The following is a 21,457-nucleotide window of genomic DNA, read 5'->3' on the forward strand; positions in this document are numbered from 1 at the left end:
GTGTGGAGTTTGGTGAGTTCCTTATAGATTTTGGATATTAACCCTTTATCTGATATGTCATTTGCAACTATCTTTTCCCATTCCGTTGGTTGCCTATTAGTTTTATGGATTGTTTCCTTTGCTGTGCAGAAGCTTTTAATCTTGATGAGGTCCCAATAGTTTATTTTTGCTCTTGATTCCCTTGCTTTTGGGGATGTGTCAAGTAAGAAGTTGCTGCGGTGGAGGTCAAAGAGGTTGTTTCCTGCTTTCTCCTCTAGGGTTTTGATGGTTTCCTGTCTCACATTCAGGTCTTTTATCCATGTTGAGTTTATTTTTGTGTATGGTGTGAGAAAATGATCTAGTTTCATTCTTCTGCATGTTGCTGTCCAGTTCTCCCAACACCATCTGTTAAATAGGCTTTTTTCCATTGGATACTCTTTCCTGCTTTGTCAAGATTAGTTGGCTGTATACCTTTGGGTCCAGCTCTGAGTTCTCAATTCTATTCCATTGGTCTATGTGTCTATTTTTGTGCCAATACCATACTGTCTTCATGATGACAGTCTCAAGCTTTCTTTCAACACAACAGATAGGTTATAATGAGTTAGAGATCATAAGTCCTATGCATGTACATAATGTATGTGAGTGTGTACATGTATGTGAGTGTGTTTGTTTGAAAGAGGAATGTACATAAGTACACATAATTTGCATACACACAATCCATATTCTTGAACATCCCAAAAAAGTATTTCTACACATGTCATTTTTCCTCATCACATCCTTTGAAGATATGTTTATTATTCCACATTGCCTTCAGAAGAAAATGAAGGCCAGAGGGATTACATCCTAACACTTACAAAACAAAACAGGTAAAACTTACTGTGCACCTTCTTGAGTTCTATATAAATGGAACCATGCAGTATGTACCCATGATTTTTCAACAATTCTTTCAATTCCTTAAACTGTACAGTTTAAATATATACAGTTTTTCTCACGTGCGAATGTTCCAAAAATATATTAGAATTTAATAATTCTACTGGTGCATGACTCAGAGTCAGATCTGGAGTACAGTTAGCTGAGCCCCACTACCAACTGTAAGTAGTAGTTAGTGAGATCTCACTACCAACTGTAAAAAAATAAAAGTTCACATGTGGACATTAAACTAGTAGAATTAAAATAAGACAATTCACATTTGACACTCTCATTTTTTTTGTAGACTAGAAGATTAGCCTACTTATATAAACGGAGTACAATGACATAAACTGGTTCAAGACAAAAAATACTACAGTCACTCAAATCGGTGTAGAGATTCACACCTGACTATAGACTCATGAGGAGTGCAGCAGAGCTCAGAGCACCTTCCTACCCTACAATCCCATTTGATATTAAAGACATTATATTGAGCTATTTTTTTAAAGTATGCTTTGTATGCAGCTATAGCTAACTGATATAATAATCAAATCAGGCAGAAAGGGCGTTTGTCATAATCTGATTCTTTTTATTCTAGGCATTTGTTCTGACAGTTGAAGTTAGTGTTCATGGTTACTCTGTCTTTAAGGTTATTTCATTTAACTGTATTAAAAAATGAATCAATTGAAGCCCCTTAGAGGTAACATGGAATGGTTGAAGCATAAAGCTTGTGATTCTGAATCACATACTTGGACAGGAATCCATGCTTATCCAGTGATTAGGAGGAAGATGCATAATGGATGATACTGATATTGTTTATTTGCTGTCCCTTTAGTGGCTATGGCAAAATTCTGAATAGTGAGAGATATGTCATTTAGAGAAATGGAAAGAATGATATTTGTATGCAGCACTGGAAATTTTCAAACAGAACCCAGAAAATGATTTAATACAACCCCAAACAGGCCATCTATCTTTCATCTTCATGAATACACCTTACACATGGACCCTGATATTCCATAATTCAATGAGTAGATGAAATGCCTGAGAAAGAAATATTTTGCATAGTAATAAATGCATGATTTAATTTTTTGCTTCATTATACTTAAAGTCAAGTTTGACCCTAAGGCCATGTTATATCTATTTTTTTCATATTTGTCTTTCTGTGTAGATTCCACTTGGAGACTTGTATTTTATTATCTTTTTTTGTTTTTGTTTTTGGGTTTGGTTTGGTTTTTTGCCAATGACTATGGTAGACATGGTGGACACAAGCTGTATAACAGAAGAGGATTTTAATGTGTAGAAAAAAACTCATGATCGGCTATAACCACTAGTACATCAAAGTCTGCATCATCAGAAAGAGCCGCTAAGATAGTGATATACAAAGGAATGATGTTCACAAGAGTGAAGCAGAGTGACCTCATATCTTTCTCTCTTATAAACTTATATAAATAGCTGTGGTGGCCAAGAGTAGACTTGGCATAGGAGTAGTATAACTCATCACTTGTTTTTCAGTCAAACAAAAGAAAAATTCTCACCATAATATATTTTGAGAAGAAATTATTCTTTAAAAAATTTTTTAAGTTTATTTATTTTTGAGAGAGACAGAGATAGAGTATGAGTGGGAGAGGGGCCGAGAGAGAGAGACACAAAATCTGCAAGCAGGCTCCAGACTCTGAGCTGTCAGCACAGAGCCTGATGTGGGGATGGAACTCATGAACTATGAGATCATGACCTGAGGTGAAGTTCAACGCTTAACTGACTGAGACACCCAGGCACCCCAAAGGTTATTATTAACATATTCAGGTAGTCCTTGGAAGTAAGTGAGACATGCCAAAATTTTCCCATGCAAGGCGAGGAATAACATTGGGTGAGTAAGAAAATGACAAAGGGAAAATCTCTTGGATATCAGAATATCACGAAGCTTGATAAAGTGAGTTACATAAATTGTACGGAGAGGTCAAAATAAAAAAAAAAAAAGAAATTCCAGGAAAAAAATAGAAGAGGCATATTTCGCTTCCACAGTCTGATTAAAGAATCTCAACATTTGCCTCAGGCTTTGGGCTCTACAATCAAACAACTTCTTCAGCCCAGGACAATTGACCCTTTTGTAGCTACCATCCCAGAGAGTCTCATCAGAGCCTCCTTTATGTCTCTGTTCCTCAGGCTGTAGATGAAGGGGTTCAGCATGGGTGTGACCACCGTGTACATCACCGAGGCTGTTGCACTTGAGTGGGAGCTCTGGGTAGCAGCGGAGCTAAGGTACACTCCCAGGCCCGTACAATAAAATAAGGAGACAACCGAGAGGTGAGACGCACAGGTGGAAAATGCTTTATACTTGCCCTGAGCTGATGAGATCCCACGTATGGAGGAAACTATCTTATAGTAAGAGTACAGTATTCCAATAAAGGGACCACCACCGAGCAGCATAGCTCCAAAATACATCACCATATTATTGAGAAAGGTGTCAGAACAGGCGAGTTGGATCATCTGATTGAGTTCGCAGAAAAAGTGGGGGATTTCCATGCCTGTACAGAAGGACAGCAGCAACACCATTAAGCTTTCTAACAAGGAATGCAGGACACTCGTGATCCAGGACACCAGGACCAATAGTCCACAGAGCTGAGGGTTCATGATGACCATGTAGTTCAGGGGGTGACAAATGGCCACAAAGCGGTCATAAGCCATCACAGTCAAGAGACAGATGTCTAATCCTGCAAAGAGTATGAAAAAATGCATCTGTGTGATGCAGCCTGCGTAGGTTATGGCTTTGCTCTGAGTCTGGATGTTCCACAGCATCTTCGGGACGGTGGTGGAGGTGAAGCAGATGTCCACAAAGGACAGGTTGGCGAGGAAGAAGTACATGGGTGTGTGGAGGTTGGGGTCTGTGTTGATGGCCAAGATGATGAGCAGGTTCCCAAACATAGTGATGAGGTACATGGAGAGGAAAAGTCCCAATATGAGGGGATGCAGTTCTGGTTTTTCTGAAAATCCCATAAGAAGAAATTCTGAAATTCCTGTATCATTTCCTGAGTCCATGTGGTGGAGGTGGCTACCAGTGAAAGGGAAAGTAATGTGACTAATTTTCACACATATGGGCATTGTTCAAATGCTACAATTTATATTTTCCAGTCAAGAAAGTAATATCAGTATCTTGTGAATGGATTTGGGCCTCTTCAGGAATTCCCATTCCTCTCTGATTAGAAATTTTCATTCACAACATCAGATGTTCCCCTGAAGGCCAGGTATTGTACAGTTTAAATAAGAAATTATTTCGTGTCTTTGAGGACTATATATAGTGTTGACCATGTTTTCAACATTTCCAAGTCATTTAGTAGAAGGTGCCTAACAGGAAAAGTCCTACAATTCAATGATGGTGATAGGATATACACATTCATAAAAATTAAATAATCCTGAGTTGGGGTCAGAGGCTATGAAGACAATGAAAGCAGGTATAAAGAGAGAGTTAATGGGCTGTTATGTTGGCTTTTCAGTCAAGATTGGCTAAGAAGGTGACGTTTGAACAGAGACTTCAAGGAAGAGAGCATGGAAGACAGGAGGTCTTCCTGGCAGGAGGAAGGCCAGTGCAAAGGTCCTGAGGATGTGTTTCTTTCAGAAAAATCAAGACTCAGAAGGAAGCCAGTGTGTTGAGTGGAATGGACAAGAGGGTGCGTGATGAGAGGTAGCTGCATCAGAATTTGTAGAATCATGTGTCCTCACAACTGCTTAAAGTTCAAGACACAGGGAGTTTCTCATCTACACTATGTACCTCTTGCACTTTTTTAATTTGGTTGTAACAGCATCCTGGCAACTGAACATCCATCCTTAGTATCATCTGTTGGTTGAGTCTGGCCTGTGTATCATAATGGTGGCCTTGGAATAGGGGAGCCCATGTAACCCTGCTCTGACTGCTTTTACAGTGCGCTCGTGCGTGTGCACGTGCACGTGCAGGCATACACACACACACACCACAGCATACTACTCCTCCTGGTGTATGTTACTTCTATATCCTTCTCACCTCCCCCTCCCTGTCCCAACACACTGTTTAGGATATTAATGCATACACATCACAATACCTTTCCCAGAAAGAAGGTAGAAATAGTACCCATTAATTCCTATTCACAGCTTCTCAAGGACAAATAGTCTTGGGGCTCCATTGTGGAATGGTTGCTTTCAGATTTGTATGTAAAGAAACATTAAGAAATTGTGTTCAGGGGCGCCTGGGTGGCTCATTCGGTTGAGCATCAGACTTCGGCTTAGGTCATGATCTCGCGGTTCGTGGGTTCGAGCCCCGCGTCGGGCTCTGTGCTGACTGCCAGCTCAGAGCCTGGAGCCTGTTTCATATTCTGTGTCTCCCTCTCTCTCTGACCCTCCCCTGCTCAGGCTGTCTCTCTCTCTCTCTCTCTCGGGAATAAATAAAAGCATTAAAAAAAAAAAAAGAAATTGTGTTCAATGAACAGAGAGAGGGAGAGAGAGTCACTGGTGATACTCAATCCTGGCTATATCCCATTTATATCCTGCAAAAATAATTAAAGAGCAAAAATAAATTTGTTCATTGGACAAAACTAGTGACATCTTTATGGTGTGAAACACCTTACAGATTGAACATAACAAGAGAATAAAGGAACACTTCACATTTCACATTCACTGGGCATTTTTCTTTCCAGTTAGCAGAGAGCAGAAGGCTTTCTTTCCTTGTGTGTAATCCATATTCATTTGGCTAATCAGTTTTTATATGGTCCAATAGATGATGAGGTTAGCTCCTTTATCACTTTTCTTATGTGACATCTTGTGTGTGTGTGTGTGTGTGTGTGTGTGTGTCTGTTGTTCTTAGGCTTTGAGTTTTAATCACTTTCTTGACAAGTCTGATGAACACAATTCATCTGGTGGTTCTGTTCCTTGCTCAACATGTAAAGTCCTCGCCAACTCTATGAAATCCTACACATGCCATGACAATCTATCCTCTTACTCTGAAGAATCTTCATGTGACTTATCCAAACACGTTATTTTGTACTCACATTTATTTTACTGCATTCCCGTCTGTCATGGTAGCATAATTATCAAAGAGGCAGAAACTTCTGTTCATCTTCTTCTTTACAAAAGCGTGTGGATGTATATGCACTTATATAGAAATAAATTCAAGAAAATGAGACATTACGAAATATGAAGAATGACAGATGAAACAAACCCAGATTAAAAAGAGCAGTTTCAGAACAACTGTATTAAACCAAACTGAATGGATTTTTGAGAAGTAACTGTAACATGATCTATAGGAGGAGTAGGTCAACAAAGTCAACACAGATGAATAATAAAATTCCCCAAGACCTGGATAAAAAAAGAGTATAACATAGAAAGTTCTTAGAGATTTCTGGCACCTAGCAGATGCTTTTTTAGTATTTGTTGAATGAATGAGGAACTAGGTCTCATTATATATGGAGATTTAATACGTGACAGAGTGGCATTTAAATGTAGTTGGAAAAGACTAAATTGTTGGGTGAAAGCTGTCATCAGGGGCTTTCTACATGGAAGGAAGTGTGGTGATTCCTCATTTCAGACATCTCACAAAAAGTCAGAAGGAGTAAACCCTTAGTGTAAGAGTAACCATTCCATTTTAGATACACATCTAGAAAATTGCATATAAAATCTACAGATAGGAAAACCATCATAATTAAGGCAAAAAAAAAAAAAAAAAACCTCAGAAGCAAGAAGATAGATACATTTAATGAAACAATATTTAAAACTATTTTATGGCCCGAAATGCCATAAAAGTCAATACAGAAACTGTGATTTACAACAATTATTTGAAATCCTGATAATTATAGAAAAATAAACATATAATATGTGGACATATGATAATAATAGGCAACTGAACATGGCGATCAAATATATGAATCTTTGCTTGAGTTCACTAAAGCAAAAAATCAACAAGTTTAAAAAATCAACAAGAAATATCTTTCACACCTATTGCCCTGAAGAAACACTCTAAAGGCTATCACATTGAGTGGGGTTGAAATTTTTATAATATTTATTTTTTATTTTTTGGTTTTATTTAATTTTGAGACAGAGAGAGTGTGAGTGGGGGAGGGACAGAGAGAGAGGGAGACACAGAATCTGAAGCAGGCTCCAGGCTCTGAGCTGTCAGCAAAGAACCCAATGCGGGGCTTGACCCACAAACTGTGACATCATGACCTGAGCCGAGGTCGGATGCCCAACTGACTGAGCCACCCAGGCTCCCTGAAAAATTTTTTTAATGTTTTATTTATTTCTAGGAGAGAGAGAGAGAGACAGCGTGAGCAGGGGAGGGTCAGAGAGAGAGGGAGTCACAGACTGAAACAAGCTCCAGGTTCTGAGCTGGCAGTCAGCACAGAGCCCGACGTGGGGCTGGAACCCACGAACCGCGAGATCATGACCTAAGTGAAAGTTGGATGCTTAACCGACTAAGTCACCCAGGCGCCCTGAAATTTTTAAATAAGTAGCAAAGGGGCACCTTCTTACTTTGTTCTCAGAATTTTGAAGTGTTACAATATCTTGGGGAGGCTCTGGGCCAAGTATACTTATGGAAAGTAAAAGTGATTCTTAGTCAAATGTAAAAAAGAATGCTTTCCAAGTGATGGAATTTCTATTTGAGAAATAGATACATAATAAAAGGCCAAAGGGAGCAATAAGAAATACAGAGAGGTGAAAACTAGTTAGAAATACATATAAAGGGTGATTTATGAGAAGTATGCAGAAGGATATTTACTTTCATTTTGTGGAAAGCAGTTCATCACAACGGAAGAATATTAAGGTGACAGAACAATTCTTTCGGCAAAAAAATAAATAAAAAGAGAAAAAACAGTGGAGGGTGTATATTATGACTAAGTCACAGACTTGACCACACCAAATTTATACACTCTCACACATTCTGCTCAAATACATCTCCACATCCATAAAAAAAAGAAATGGCGAGTAGCAAAGTGGGTGAAATAAATGCCAATTCTTTTTTAGAAAAAATGAAATAAAAAACAGGAATAAACCATTCCAGCCCCGCTATGCAAACAGCGAGGACTCCCACGGATAACTTTCAATAGAGAAAGTGGGTGGCTAGTTAACCCAGAATGTATTCAGGCTCACAAATAATGAGCTCCTTTTAAGGAAGCTCCTTAGCATACCATTTTCACATAATACATTTAAAAACTTCTTTTTTAGGGGCACCTGGGTGGCTCAGTCAGTTAAATGTCCGACTTCGGCTCAGGTCATGATCTTACAATTCGTGGGTTCAAGCCCCACAGTGGGCTCTGTGCTGACAGCTACCTCAGAACTTGGAGCCTGTCTTCGGATTCTGTATCTCCCTCTCTCTCCGACCCTCCCCTGCTCATGCAGTCTCACTCTGACTCTCAAAAATAAATAAAAAACATTAAAAAAAACCTTTTTACAAAAATGTTTAATTATTCATTTTGACAGAGAGATGGAAAGAGAGCATGACCTAGGGAGGGGCAGAGAGAAAGAGAGAGAGAGAGAGAGAGAGAGAGAGAGAATCTCAAGTAGGCTCCACGCTTTCAGTGTAGAGCCCAACTAGGGGGCTTGATCCTACAGACTCTGATATCATAACCTGAGCCAAAATGAACAGTCACTCAACCAAATGAGCCACCCAGGTGCCCCTAAAAAATTTCATTTGAATACTCTAGAGATGTTTCAGATTCTGTGTCTCCCTCTCTCTTCGACCCTCCCCTGCTCATGCTGTCTTTCTCTGTCTCAGAAATAAATAAAACATTAAAAAGATTTGAATACTCTAGAGAGAAGGTACCATGATATGTATGTTTCATGTACTGCTCTTTCAAGGATGTACTTGTGAGAATTCTTTCACTCTGGACTTTTCTCATCAGTACAGAAGTGTAGTCTAATATGTCCTATCTTAAAAATGAAAAGAAATGTCCTCACTTCCCTCTAGATCCTTCCACAGTTAATACTTGGCTTTTCTACTCTGGTTAATTGCCAAGATCCTTGGTCTTAGGTTTCCACTTTTATGTTTCCCATTCCCTCTCTAATTGAGTTTCCACTATTATCATTTAGCTGTTAACTTTGATCTTTGCATTACTGAGTTCAATGTTTACTTCTATTTAGAGCATCATAAATACATCAATCAATCAAGCAATTTACTAATCAAGTCGGCAAACAACTACAGCAAACTCTAAGCTCTGGTTAGGCTAAACTGGCTTTCAGGTGACCTCAGGAAAATGTTCTTGACTTTCATTCTCTTGACCTTCTCCAGCAATACTTACATGGGATGTAAAACTCATCTAGATGGGGTCTCCGAAAGGAAGGTCAAAATACGTATCTTGTTGGATGGTGGAGGATGAAACTCTGTCCCCAGACAAGAGAGCAGGGATGGGTCAAACTTAAGTCCCCATCCAGACTTAGGACTGCAAAAGAAATGACCATGTCTTGTCCAGCCTGAGGTTTCACACACTGTGGGGCTACAGCAGAGGAGGTATTTACAGCCTCTTAGGTCTGCTCATTAGGCACATTTCACGGTTGTTTCTACCACCTTTAGACACATGATTCCCCTGTGGGACACCCATGTGGACCAAAAGGAAATTATTCCCGTAGAACTTCTGTTCCTAGGAGACCAGGCAATAAGCCATTTGAAGCCAGTTTTTCTTACTCTTTTTCTATTACTTCTTCTGCCTTTCAGACGTCTAAGCTCCCAGCACCGTATCCCAATCCAGAGGGAACATTTTCTCTTGCTGGAGACTAAGAAATTGGTCTTGACTAGGTCCCTTGGTTTCTTCAAAGCATTGATTATGGTGGAGACACATCCCCTGATATCTCTAGGAAGTAACCTTTCCCGTTTTCAACAGAGATGTTAAGTTTGTTCCTTTGATATAAAACCTTGGGCACTACGCCCATGGCTTCATGACAATTTTGCCAAAACAATTATGCTCCATATAGTGATGACACCAGTTCCTTTGGATTCACTAACCTGCTGAGTTGTGAATGTGAGAAAAACATTTGTATGTGAATGAATGTCAAATCAGCATTTGTGAATGAAGGATAATGAAATGAAAAAATAAAAATAAAAACTATCTGGGGTGCCTGAGTGGCTCAGTCAGTTAAGCGTCCAACTTTGGCTCAGGTCATGATCTCGCGGTTCGTGGGTTCAAGCCCCGTGTCAGGCTCTGTACTGACAGCTAGCTCAGAGCCTGGAGGCTGCTTCACATTCTATGTCTCCCTCTCTCTCTGACCCTCCCCTGCTCACGCTCTCTCTTTCTCTCTCTCAGAAAGAAATAAAACATTTAAAAATGTTAAAAAGAAAACTATCTGATTAAAAATGCAGAGAGGATCTGAATAGATATTTTTCCAATGAAGACATACAGATGGCCAACAGGTACATGAAAAGGTGCTCAACATCACTAATCCCCAGGAAAATAAACTCAGTAGCCAAGACATGGGAGCAACCTAGATGTTCATTGGTGGGTGAATGGATGAAGAAAGTGTGCTGTATTGGGTCATCGTGGGCTTGTTCCTCCATGCCAGTGGTGTCCTGCCCTTCATCTACTTTCTCATTACCCACCAGAACCCCTTCCCCTTCACTGGGTGGGGAGTAGATGAAATGGGCAAAAGTACCAAAAGGTACAAGTTGCCTGTTGTAAAGTCAGTAAGTCATGGTGATGCTGTGTATGACCTTTTGACTACAGTTAAAACTGTGTTACATATTTGAAAATATCTAGGAGAGGGGATCTTGAAAATGCTCATAATGAAATAAATTTGTAATTATATATTGTGATGGATGAACTTATTGTGATCCCTTTGCAGTATATATAAATATTGAATCATTACTTTGTACACCTGCAACTACTACGATGTGATGTCAATCAGCATCAATCAGCAATGACAGTGGTGATGACGACAAGTGACAGTTCATCCATGATATTGGCTCAGGTTTGAGTCAGGGCCCAGGTGAGTGTTGTGGTCATTCTTAGCATCACTATGAATAGACTGAGGCATACAGAGGACAAGGATAAAGGCCATTTTCAGGAAGAGCATTTAAGGGCTAAAGAAGAATGGCTACAGATCCAAAGTGAAAATTGTGATTTTTTATTTTCCTCTATGGTGAAATTGTATAAATGGCCTTAGATTCCCAGTGTAGTTTTATCCATATGAGTAATACAACTCATTATTATTTTTTAAAAATTGAATGAACTTTTATGTCCATGTTTTCAATCTCACCCCTAAATTTCTTTTTTTGCATGTGTGCATTTTATGGTTACAGAATATTGGTAAAGTACTCATAGTTTATACATAGATGAACACACCTATGTTGGGGTGAGCAATTCTGTAGTTTCAATTATTAGTTATAATTCAGTACAACTAATTATTGATTATTCCTTCAGGAAGTCTAGAGAAATTTTACTTGGCATGATATAGGTCATTATGAAGAAACCATTTCTCAGAAATCAAAGTTGCAAAAGATACAGAAATGTTCAAATATGTCTGATCAAAGGTCAGAAAGAATGGTGGGAAGGTATGAAAATGGACAAAGGGAAAACCTTGTGTATATCAGAGCAGAAATCTTAGTGAACTGAGTTTTCTGAAATTGTATAGAGAAGTTGACTTCTAAGAAATGGAAAATTCAGGAAATACATAAGAGCAAATTCTATTTCACAATGATCATGGCTTTGACTCTATAATCAAGAGCATTTCTTCACCAGCAGGACAGTGGTCCCTTTTATAGCTGCCATCCCAAAGAATCTCATCAGAGCCTCCTTTATAAAGGGGTTCAGCATGGGCGTGACCACCGTGTAATCACTGAGGCTGTTGCATTTTAGTGGGAGCTCTGGGCAGCAGCAGAGCTAAGGTACACTCCTAGGCTGGTACAGTAAAATAAGCAACACAGTTGAAAAATATATCACCATGTCATTAAGAAAGGTGTCAGGGGGCACCTGGGTGGCTCAGTCTGTTAAACGTCTGACTTCGGCTCAGGTCATATTCTCATGGTTTGTGGGTTCAAGCCCTGTGTCGGGCTCTGTGCTGACAGCCAGCTCAGCCTGGAGTCTGTTTCAGATTCTGTGTCTCCCTCTCTCTCTGACCCTCCCCTGCTCACGCTGTCTCTCTCTCTCTCTCTCAGAAATAAATAAAACATTAAAAAAAAAAAAAAAAGAAAGGTGTCAGAACAGGTAAGTTGAATCATCTAATCGTGTTCACAGAACAAGTGGGGACATTTCCGAGTGTGTACAGAAGGGCAATCACAGCACCATTAACTTTGTAACAAGAAATTCAGGATGCTCATGACCCAGGACACCAGAACCATTAGTCCACACAGCCTGGGGTTCTTTATGACCGGGGAGTACAGGGGGTGACAGATGGCCACGAAGTGGTCATAGGCCATTACAGCCAGGAGAAAGTTGTCCCAGCCTGCAAAGCGTGGGGAAAAACAGATTTGGCTGATGCATCCTGTGTAGGTTATAACTTTGGTCTGTGTCTGTATATTCACCAACATCTTCAGAAGGGTGGTAGAGATGAAGCAGATGTCCACAAAGGACAGATTGGAGAAGAAGAAGTACATGGGCGTGTGGAGGTGGGAGGCAGAGCTGACGGCCAAGATGATGAGCAGGTTTCCAAAGACAGTGATCAGGTACCCAGAGAGGAAAGCCCCAAACATGAGGGTCTGCAATTCTTGTTCCTCTGAAAATCCCAGAGGAAGAAAATCTGAAATTTGTGTATCATTGTCAGGTCTCATGTGGTGGTGGCGGTGATGACTACAGATTAGGGGGGAAAAAGATTAATTTTAACAAATGGGCATTAGTAACATGGCAGAAATACTATAATTAAAATGACATGTGGCGGGGGAAGCAGGCATAAGATGTAAAACAGCAACATTTACATCCACATGGACCTCTGATTCAGGATGAAATGGGTAAAACTTTTGAAATTTAAAGAATAGGAAGATACACTTTTTTTAAGGAAAATATACTTTTTAACACATAGTGGATGAAGCAGAAGCTAAAGCTATAATTTTATCATGTAACCATAAATGGACTCAATCATGCTTCTGAAAAAGATGTAGGGGACATTTAGCTGAATACAAAATAACATGTTGCATATAATGGCAGGAAGTGATTGCTATTTTAAAAAACAGATTTCTCAGGGTGCTTGGGTGGCTCTGTCAGTTAGGTGTTCGAATTCGTCTCAGGTCATGATCTTGAGGTTCGTGAGTTCGAGACCTGTGACGGGCTGTGTTGACAGCTCGGAGCCTGGAGCCTGCTTTGGATTCTATCTCCTAAAATAAAGGAGAAAATTTTGTTTGTCATAACTAAGGATGTGCCACTGGCATCTGATGGATTGAGGCCCAGGATGCTGCCTCATATCCTAGAATGCACAGCATGGCCCCCACCACAAAGAAGTATCTAGCACAAGTGTCAACAGTAGAGAGATTGAGAAACACTTTTCTAGAACAGAACTTCTCCAGCATTAAAGTGTATACAAATCACTTGGGGATCTGTTTAAATTCGGATTCTGGGGGCGCCTGGGTGGCTCAGTCGGTTAAGCATCTGACTTCGTCTCAGGTCATGATCACATGGTTTGTGGGTTCAAGTCCCGCATCGGGCTCTGTGCTGACAGCTAGCTTGGAGCCTGGAGCCTGCTTTGGATTCAGTGTCTCCCTCTCTCTCTGACCCTCCCCTGCTCATGCTGCCTCTCTCTCTCTCTCAGAAATAAATAAAACATTAAAAAAATAAATTCGGATTCTGATTTAGCAGGACATGGGTGAGGTCCAGAGATCCTGTCATTGTAACCATTTCCAAGTTGATACTGCTGCCACCAATTCTGGTCTGTGGACCTGTCTTTGAGTAGTAAGGCTGTGGTTCAGCGTTTGAGTCACAGGTAGCTGTTTTTAGACCATCTCTACCGAGAATCCTCAAGCTCATCTCAGGGCTGAGGTTACGTGGTCCAATGATGGACTCAGTAGGTGAACTTGTGCACGCTCAAGTTTATATGTGTCTCTGGATTATTTCCCTCGTGAGCTGTGCTGCCTCTGGGGAGAGATGATGACAGATGGAAGAGAGGCACAGAGCAAGGTAAGGGGAGAAGGTGTGGAGCTTCCACTCCTTCTCCAGGTATGCCACTCCACCGCTCTCCAGGTGAAAAAATAAACCCATCAACCCAACTGAAGGAGGGAGGCAGAGACTTGGAGCACAGTGATGTGAGGCTGTAATCCATTTTCTTCCCCAAGCAGGTGTCTGATAGATAGGCACACTGGGGGCAGTTACAATAAACAATTTATCTCCTAGAGAGCAAGTCCCTCCCTTGTCCCTCATTGGCTGCACACTACAGAGGTTATAGCCTTACCCGGATGTCATTTATGCCCATGTAAGGCAAAAAATAGTCTGACCGGAACAAATGTGCCTTCCCTGAGGGGACACTGAGACTTCCAGTCCTTCCTCCTTTTGTTCTTTGTCACATGCTCATTGCAAAGCCCATGAATATAAGCCTGCAAAATGGAGAAGGGAAAAAGAACCAGGAAGAGAAGCATCTAAGGGTTTGGGACTCCATTGTGTGTATGTGTGTGGGGAGGGGGGCGGTGGTACATATTTCCAAAAGGTTGTAAACCTACCGTTAACTGGACAGCACAGCTTTTATTTGGTATTTCTGAAAATGAGTCGTCTCCCTTAACTTCTCACATTCACCAACCTGAAAGCTCTCTGAACCATCCTTTTTGGGTTTTATGGAAGATTCACTAATGTAGACAGGATTGATTAAATCATTGACCATTGGTGATTAGACTCAACCTTCAGACCCTCCTTCTTCCCAGGAGGTCAGAGGGTGGGATGTGAAGTTCCAGCCTTCTAGTCACACGGTTTATCCTCTTGGCCAGTAGCCCCACTCCTTAGATGCTTTCCCAAAGTCACTTCATTAACCTGACAGAAGACATCGTTTTCCTTAACTTATTTTATTTTGAGGGAGGGAGAGGGGGGGAATCCCAAGCAAGTTCAATGCTAACAGCCAAGATCTCACAAATCCTGAGATCATGACCTGAGATCAATAGTTGGACCCTTTCCTGACTGTGCCAGCCAGTCCCCCTAACTCTGACACAAGACACCTCTATGACTCCCATCACTTTGGAAAATGGGAAGAATTTTAGGAGGTCTGTGCCTGAAACGGGGATGTAGACCAAATATATATATATTTTAAATTACAAATCATAATATCAAAGGTATAAGCTGTAGTATTGGATAAAGCCTTGAAGGGAGTTCTGTCATGATGCTTCCAGTTCTCAAACCTTGGCACAGTGGTTCTCAACCTGGCTTGATTTTCCCCATGGGGGTATTTGGCCATGTGTGAACACTTATAACCCATAGGATATCTATAACCCATAGGACAGCACCCAATACAAATGTTCACCCAGCCCCAAATGTCAGCAGTGAGAAGGTGAGAAATATTATTCTAGACCAGCACTGATCTACCTGCATTGTGTGTACCAATCACCAGAATTTGTAGTTAAAATGCCAATTATGATTCATCAGGTCTCCAGGTCTCCAGGGACTCTGTCTCTAATAAGCTCCCCGGTGGTGTTGATACTGCAGGTCCTGGTCTGTGGAGCACAGTTTGAGAACAAGGCTGTGCTCTTGTGTTAGAGACACGTGTAGACAGTTTTAGGTCTTCTCCACCAGGAATCTTCTGTATATGTGATTTTGAAAGAAAAGTTTTTCACATAACTGTATAGCTGATGATAAATTCTGGGGCGCCTGAGTGGCTTAGTCGGTTAAGCGTCCGACTTTTGCTTAGGTCATGATCTCGCGGTTCGTGGGTTCGAGCCCCGCGTCGGGCTCTGTGCTGACTGCCAGCTCAGAGCCTGGAGCCTGTTTCAGAGTCTGTGTCTCCCTCTCTCTCTGATCCTTCCCTGTTCACGCTGTCTCTCTCTATCCTAGAAATAAAATAAAAAAAATATTTAAAAAAATTCTGTGTTCAATAATTTTATATAAGGGCTCTTGAGTGACATCGAATAATTTATATTTGAAAAAAACCCTTTGTAGTAGGCACAATAAGGGCTTCCAAAAGATGCCCACATCCTAATCCAAAGAACTTTTGAAAACATTTGTTTACAGAGTAAGGGTAATGTCGCCAGGGGATGGAATAATAAGGCTGCTTATCATCGATCTTGGTATAAAAAGATGAGCCTGGATTATCCAGATGGGATTAGTGTAATCACAGTGGTCCTTTAAATGTGAAAGAGGGAAGGGGCACCTGGCTGGCTCACTAGATTAATAGTCTGGCTCTTGATTTCACCTCAGGTCATGGTCCCAGAGTTTGTGGGATTGAGCCCCGTTTCTGGCTTTGTGCTGACAGAGCAGAGCATGCTTGGGATTCTCTCTCTTCCTCTCTCTCTCTCTGCCCTTCCCCTGCTCGTGCTTGGTCTCTCTCTCCCTGACTCTCTCTCAAAGTAAACAAACAAACATTTAAAATGTGGAAAGGAGGACAAAGAACTGGAATCAGAGAGACAAGTCAGACTCTATGCTTCGGGCTTTGAAGATAGAGGAAGGGCCAGGAGACAAGAAATGCAGGTAGCCACTAAAAAATGAAATAGGGGGGCGCCTGGGTGGCTTAGTCGGTTAAGCGTCCGACTTTCGCTTAGGTCATGATCTCGCAGTTCGTGGGTTCGAGCCCCGTGTCGGGCTCTGTGCTGACTGCCAGCTCAGAGCCTGGAGCCTGTTTCAGCCTGTGACTCCCTCTCTCTCTGACCTCCCTTGCTCACACTGTCTCTCTCTCTCTCCCTCCTAGAAATAAATAAAACATTAAAAAAAAATGAAATAGGAAATGGAGTGAATTCTCCTCTGGAGCGTCCAGAAGGATCACAGCCCTGCAGATCTCTTAATTTTAACCCAAAGAGACCCATTTCAGGCTTTTGACATAGAATCTTTGGATAAATCTTTGCTTGATGCCCACGAGTGTGGTCATTTATTACAGCAGAGTCAGGGATCGAATCCAGAAGTTTGTTCAGAATTTTTTATAGGAACAGGATTTGAGCCTTTCAACTCATTCGGTGATCTTTCCCTTGGGTCAAGGCGTTTGTGAGTGAAATCTAACCTTAAATGGAAGGAAAATTCAGTTTCAGTTCAGAGATGTTCTTCTCCATTTGCTGGACAGTGATTTCTCACTGCATAAATATAAATGTGGTTTTGAATCTTTGAAGATTTGGGATAGAAAACAATTCCTTTTTAAACTTAAGGTTACCTATTCCATTTTAAATCTTTGTGTCAAAATTCTACATTCTTTCTAGTTTATGTTGACTCGAATGTTTATTCTTTTCATTACTATCCCTGCCCTGCCATATTCCACATTTTCTTTCAACATAATAGATGGGATTTCAATAAGTCTCTGTGTCTACATGTATGTTTATTGATGTGTTTATTTGAGAGAAAGATGTGTATAAATGAACACATATATACACATACTCACACTCCTAACCTTGAACATTTTCTTTAGATTCAACAAAGTGCTCTACGCATTTCATTTATTCCTCATACCACCTGTCTGAAGTTAGGGTTCTTTACCCCACATTACTTTCAAAAATAAGGAAACTGAGGCTCAATTGGATTACATTTTAACAATCATATAACAAAACAGTTAAAACTTAGTGTGCATCTTCTTGAATTATACACGAATGGAGCCACATAGTATATAACCTTTTTTTTAACATTTCAATTTTTATTTATTTATTTACTTATTTATTTTTTTACAACACAGTACTGAATAGTTTATTGTCAAGTTGGTTTCCATATAACACTCAGTGCTCATCCCCACAAGTGCCCTCCTCCATGCCCATCACACCACTTCCCTCCCTCCCCACCCCCATCAGCCCTTGGTTTGTTCTCAGCTTTCAAGAGTCTCTCATGGTTTGCCTCCCTCCCTGTCCTCAACTATTTTTACCCTTCTTCTCCCCCATGGTCCTCCGTTAAGTTCCTCCTAATCCTCCTATACGTGCAAACATATGGTATCTATCTTTCTCTGCCTGACTTATTTCACTCAACATAACACCCTCAAGGTCCACCCATGTTGCTACACATGGCCAGATTTCATTCTTTCTCATTACCATGTAGTATTCCATTGTATAGATAAACCACATCTTCTTGATCCATTCATCTGTTGATGGACACTTAGGCTCTTTCCATGTTTTGGCTATTGTTGAGAGTGCTGCTATGAACATTGGGGTACATATGCCCCAATGTATCAGCACTCCTGTATCCCTTGGGTAAATTCCTAGCAGTGCTATTGCTGAGTCGTAAGGGAGTTCTATTGTTAATTTTTTGAGGAACCTCCACACTGTTTTCCAGAGGGGCTGTACCAGTTTACATTCCCACCAACAGTGTAGGAGGGTGCCCATTTCTCCACATCCTCGCCAGCATCTATAGTCTCCTGATTTGCTCATTTTAGCCACTCTGACCAGCGTGAGGTGGAAACTCAGTGTGGTTTTGATTTGTATTTCCCTGATGAGGGGATGCTGAGCATCGTTTCATGTGTCTGTTGGCCATCTGGATGTCCTCTTTGGAGAAGTGTCTGTTCATATCCTCTGCCTATTTTTTCACTGGATTGTTTGTTTTTTGGGTGTGGAGTTTGGTGTGTTCCTTATAGATTTTGGATACTAGCCCTTTATCTGATATGTCATTTGCAACTATCTTTTCCCATTTCTTCGGTTGCCTATTAGTTTTATGGATTGTTTCCTTTGCCGTGCAGAAGTTTTAATCTTGATGAGGTCCCAATAGTTCATTTTTGCTCTTGATTCCCTTGCCTTTGGGGATGTGTCAAGTAAGAAATTGCTGCAGTTCAGGTCAAGGAGGTTGTTTCCTGCTTTCTCCTCTAGGGTTTGATGGTTTCCTGTCTCACATTCAGGTCCTTTATCCATGTTGAGTTTATTTTTGTGAATGGGGTGAGAAAATGATCTAGTTTCATTCTTCTGCATGTTGCTGTCCAGTTCTTCCAGCAACATCTGTTAAAGAGGCTGTCTTTTTTCCAGTGGATACTCTTTCCTGCTTTGTCAAAGATTAGTTGGCCATACATTTGTGGGTCCAATTCTGAGTTCTGTATTCTATTCCATTGGTCTATGTGTCTGTTTTTGTGCCAATGCCATACTGTCTTGATGATGACAGCTTTGTAGTAGAGGCTAAAGTCCGGGATGGTGATGCCTCCTGTTTTGGTTTTCTTCTTCAATATTACTTTGGCTATTCGGGGTCTTTTATGGTTCCATACAAATTTTAGGATAGTTTGTTCTAGTTTTGAGAAGAATGCTGGTGAAATTTTGATTGGGATTGCATTGAATGTGTAGATTGCTTTGGGTAGTAATAACGTTTTAACAATATTTATCTTTTGTGGAGCACAGTTTGAGAGCAAGGATCTGCTACTGTGCTAAAGTCAAAGTCACCATGAGCCCCTGGCTCTGTGAACTATTGGTTCTGGTGTCCTGGATCATGAGTGTCCTGAATTCCTTGTTACAAACCTTAATGGTGTTACAGCTGTCCTCTGTACAGGCAAGTTTATCCCCCACTTTTTCTGTGAACCCAATCAGATGATCTGACTTGACTGTTCTGATCTTTATTAATAATACAGTAATGCATTCTGCAGCTATGCTGCTGGTAGTGCTCCCCTGGCTGGGGTCCTTTACTTTTATTCTAAGAAAGTATCCTGCATACGTGGGGTCCCATCAGCTCAGGACAAGTATAAAATATTTTCCACCTGTGGGTATCACGTCTCAGTTGTCTCCTTATTTTATTGTATGAGCCTAGGAATGTACCTTAGCTCTGCTGCTACCCAGAGCCCCCACTCAAGTGCAACAGCCTCAGTGATGTACACGGTGGTCAAAGCCATGTCAAGTCCGTTCATCTACAACGCTGAGGAACAAAGACATAAAGGAGGGTCTAAATGTATTTTTCAGAGGGAAGCCATAGAAGGGCCATTTTTCAAGAAGTACCTGTGATTGCAAGCTTAATGCTTTACAGCCAGAAATTGTGATTCTTTAATCAGATCATGAAGAAACTTCATCCTTCTATTTATATGCCAAAATTTCATTTTTTTCTAAAGTTCAACTGCTTTACTGAATCTATCTGTCTGTCTGTCTGTCTTTCTGCCTATCTATCTAATTTATTTATTTTATTCATTATTATTTTTTAAAATTTAAATGCAAGTTGGTTAACATATAGTGTGATAATGATTTCAGGAACAGAATTTAGAAATTCATTACTTAACATATAACACTCAGTGTTCATTCCAACAAGTGTCCTCCTTAATGCCCACCAGTTATTTAGCCCATCCCCCTTCACCTCTCCTCAAACAACCCTCAGTTTGTTTTCTGTATTTAAGTCTCTTTTCGTTTCTCTCTCTCTTTCTTTCTCTCTGTTTTATCTTATTTTTCCTTCTTTTCCCCTATATTCATCGGTTTTATTTCTTAAATTCCACAAATGAGTGAAATCACATATTTATCTTTCTGACTGAGTTATTTCACTTAGCATAATACATTCTAGTTCCATGCACGTTTTTACAAAAAATTTCATTCTTTTTGATTCTGACTAATATTCCATATATATAAACAACTTCTTTATCCATTCATCAGCCAATGGACATTTGAGCTGTTTCCATACTTTGACTATTGTTGATAATGCTGCTATAAACATTGGGGTGCATGTGCCCCTTCGAAACAGCATTTTTTAAATCCTTTGGATAAATTCCTAGTAGTGCAATTGCTGGGTCATAGGGTAATTTTTAAAAATTTTTTTGAGGAATCTCCATGCGTTTTCCAGAGTGGCTGAAATAGTTTGTATTCCCACCAGCAGTGCCGAAGAGTTCCTCTTTCTCTGCATCATCGCCAATAACTGTTGTTGCCTGCGTTGTTAATGTTAGCCATTCTGACAGGTGTGAGGTGGTTTTGATTTGTATTTCCCATTGTGGTTTTAATTTGTATCTCCCTGATGATGGTTGGTGTTGAGCATCTTTTCATGTGTCTATTAACATCTGGATGTCTTCTTTGGAGAAGCGTCTATTCATGTCTTTTGCCCATTTCTTCCCTAGAGTATTTGATTTTAGAGTGTTGGGTTTTATAAGTTCTTTACAGATTTTGGATACTAACCCTTTATCTGATATGTCATTTGGAAATATCTTCTCCCATTCCGTCGTTGCCTTTTAGTTTTGTTAGTTTTCTTCACTGTGAATAAGATTTTTATTTTGATGGATTCCCAATAGTTCATTTTTGCTTTTGTTTCCCTTGCCTCCAGAGACATGTCAAGTAAGAGGTTGCTGCGGCCAAGGTCAAAGAGGATCCTTTATAGATTAAGGACTCTTTTCCCCTTACTGCTTTCATTATTTTTTTCTTGTGTGTGTACTTTGTGAATTTGACTATGATATGCATCGTTGATAGCTGGGTTTTGTTTTTTTTTTTTTTTTTAATCTAATGAGAGTTCTCTGTGCTTCCTGGATTTTGATGTCTGTGTCCTTCTCCAGATTAGGAAAGTTTTCTGTTATGATTTGCTCACATAAATATTCTGTCCTTTTTTCTCTCTCTTCATCTTCTGGGACTCTTATGATTGAGGTGTTACTCCTTTTTAATAAGTCA

The 21,457-nt window shown here is 40.3% G+C and overlaps 1 protein-coding gene and 2 pseudogenes across 1 annotated transcript; 1 reads left to right on the plus strand and 2 right to left on the minus strand.

Moving 5' to 3' along the window:
- Positions 1-2,967: 2,967 nt before the first annotated feature.
- Positions 2,968-3,984, minus strand: LOC120225495 (olfactory receptor-like protein OLF4). The gene has a single exon (XM_039223679.1). The coding sequence runs from the start codon at positions 3,982-3,984 to the stop codon at positions 2,968-2,970; it is 1,017 nt and encodes a 338-aa protein (XP_039079610.1).
- Positions 3,985-11,552: 7,568 nt separating this feature from the next.
- LOC120225482 lies at positions 11,553-14,219 on the minus strand (annotated as a pseudogene).
- Positions 14,220-15,271: 1,052 nt separating this feature from the next.
- Positions 15,272-19,828, plus strand: LOC120225468 (annotated as a pseudogene).
- Positions 19,829-21,457: the final 1,629 nt, after the last annotated feature.

The sequence above is a fragment of the Hyaena hyaena genome, unplaced genomic scaffold (genome assembly GCF_003009895.1).
Source record: "Hyaena hyaena isolate Hyena2069 unplaced genomic scaffold, ASM300989v1 scaffold_1433, whole genome shotgun sequence".
In the NCBI taxonomy this organism is placed as follows: domain Eukaryota; kingdom Metazoa; phylum Chordata; class Mammalia; order Carnivora; family Hyaenidae; genus Hyaena; species Hyaena hyaena.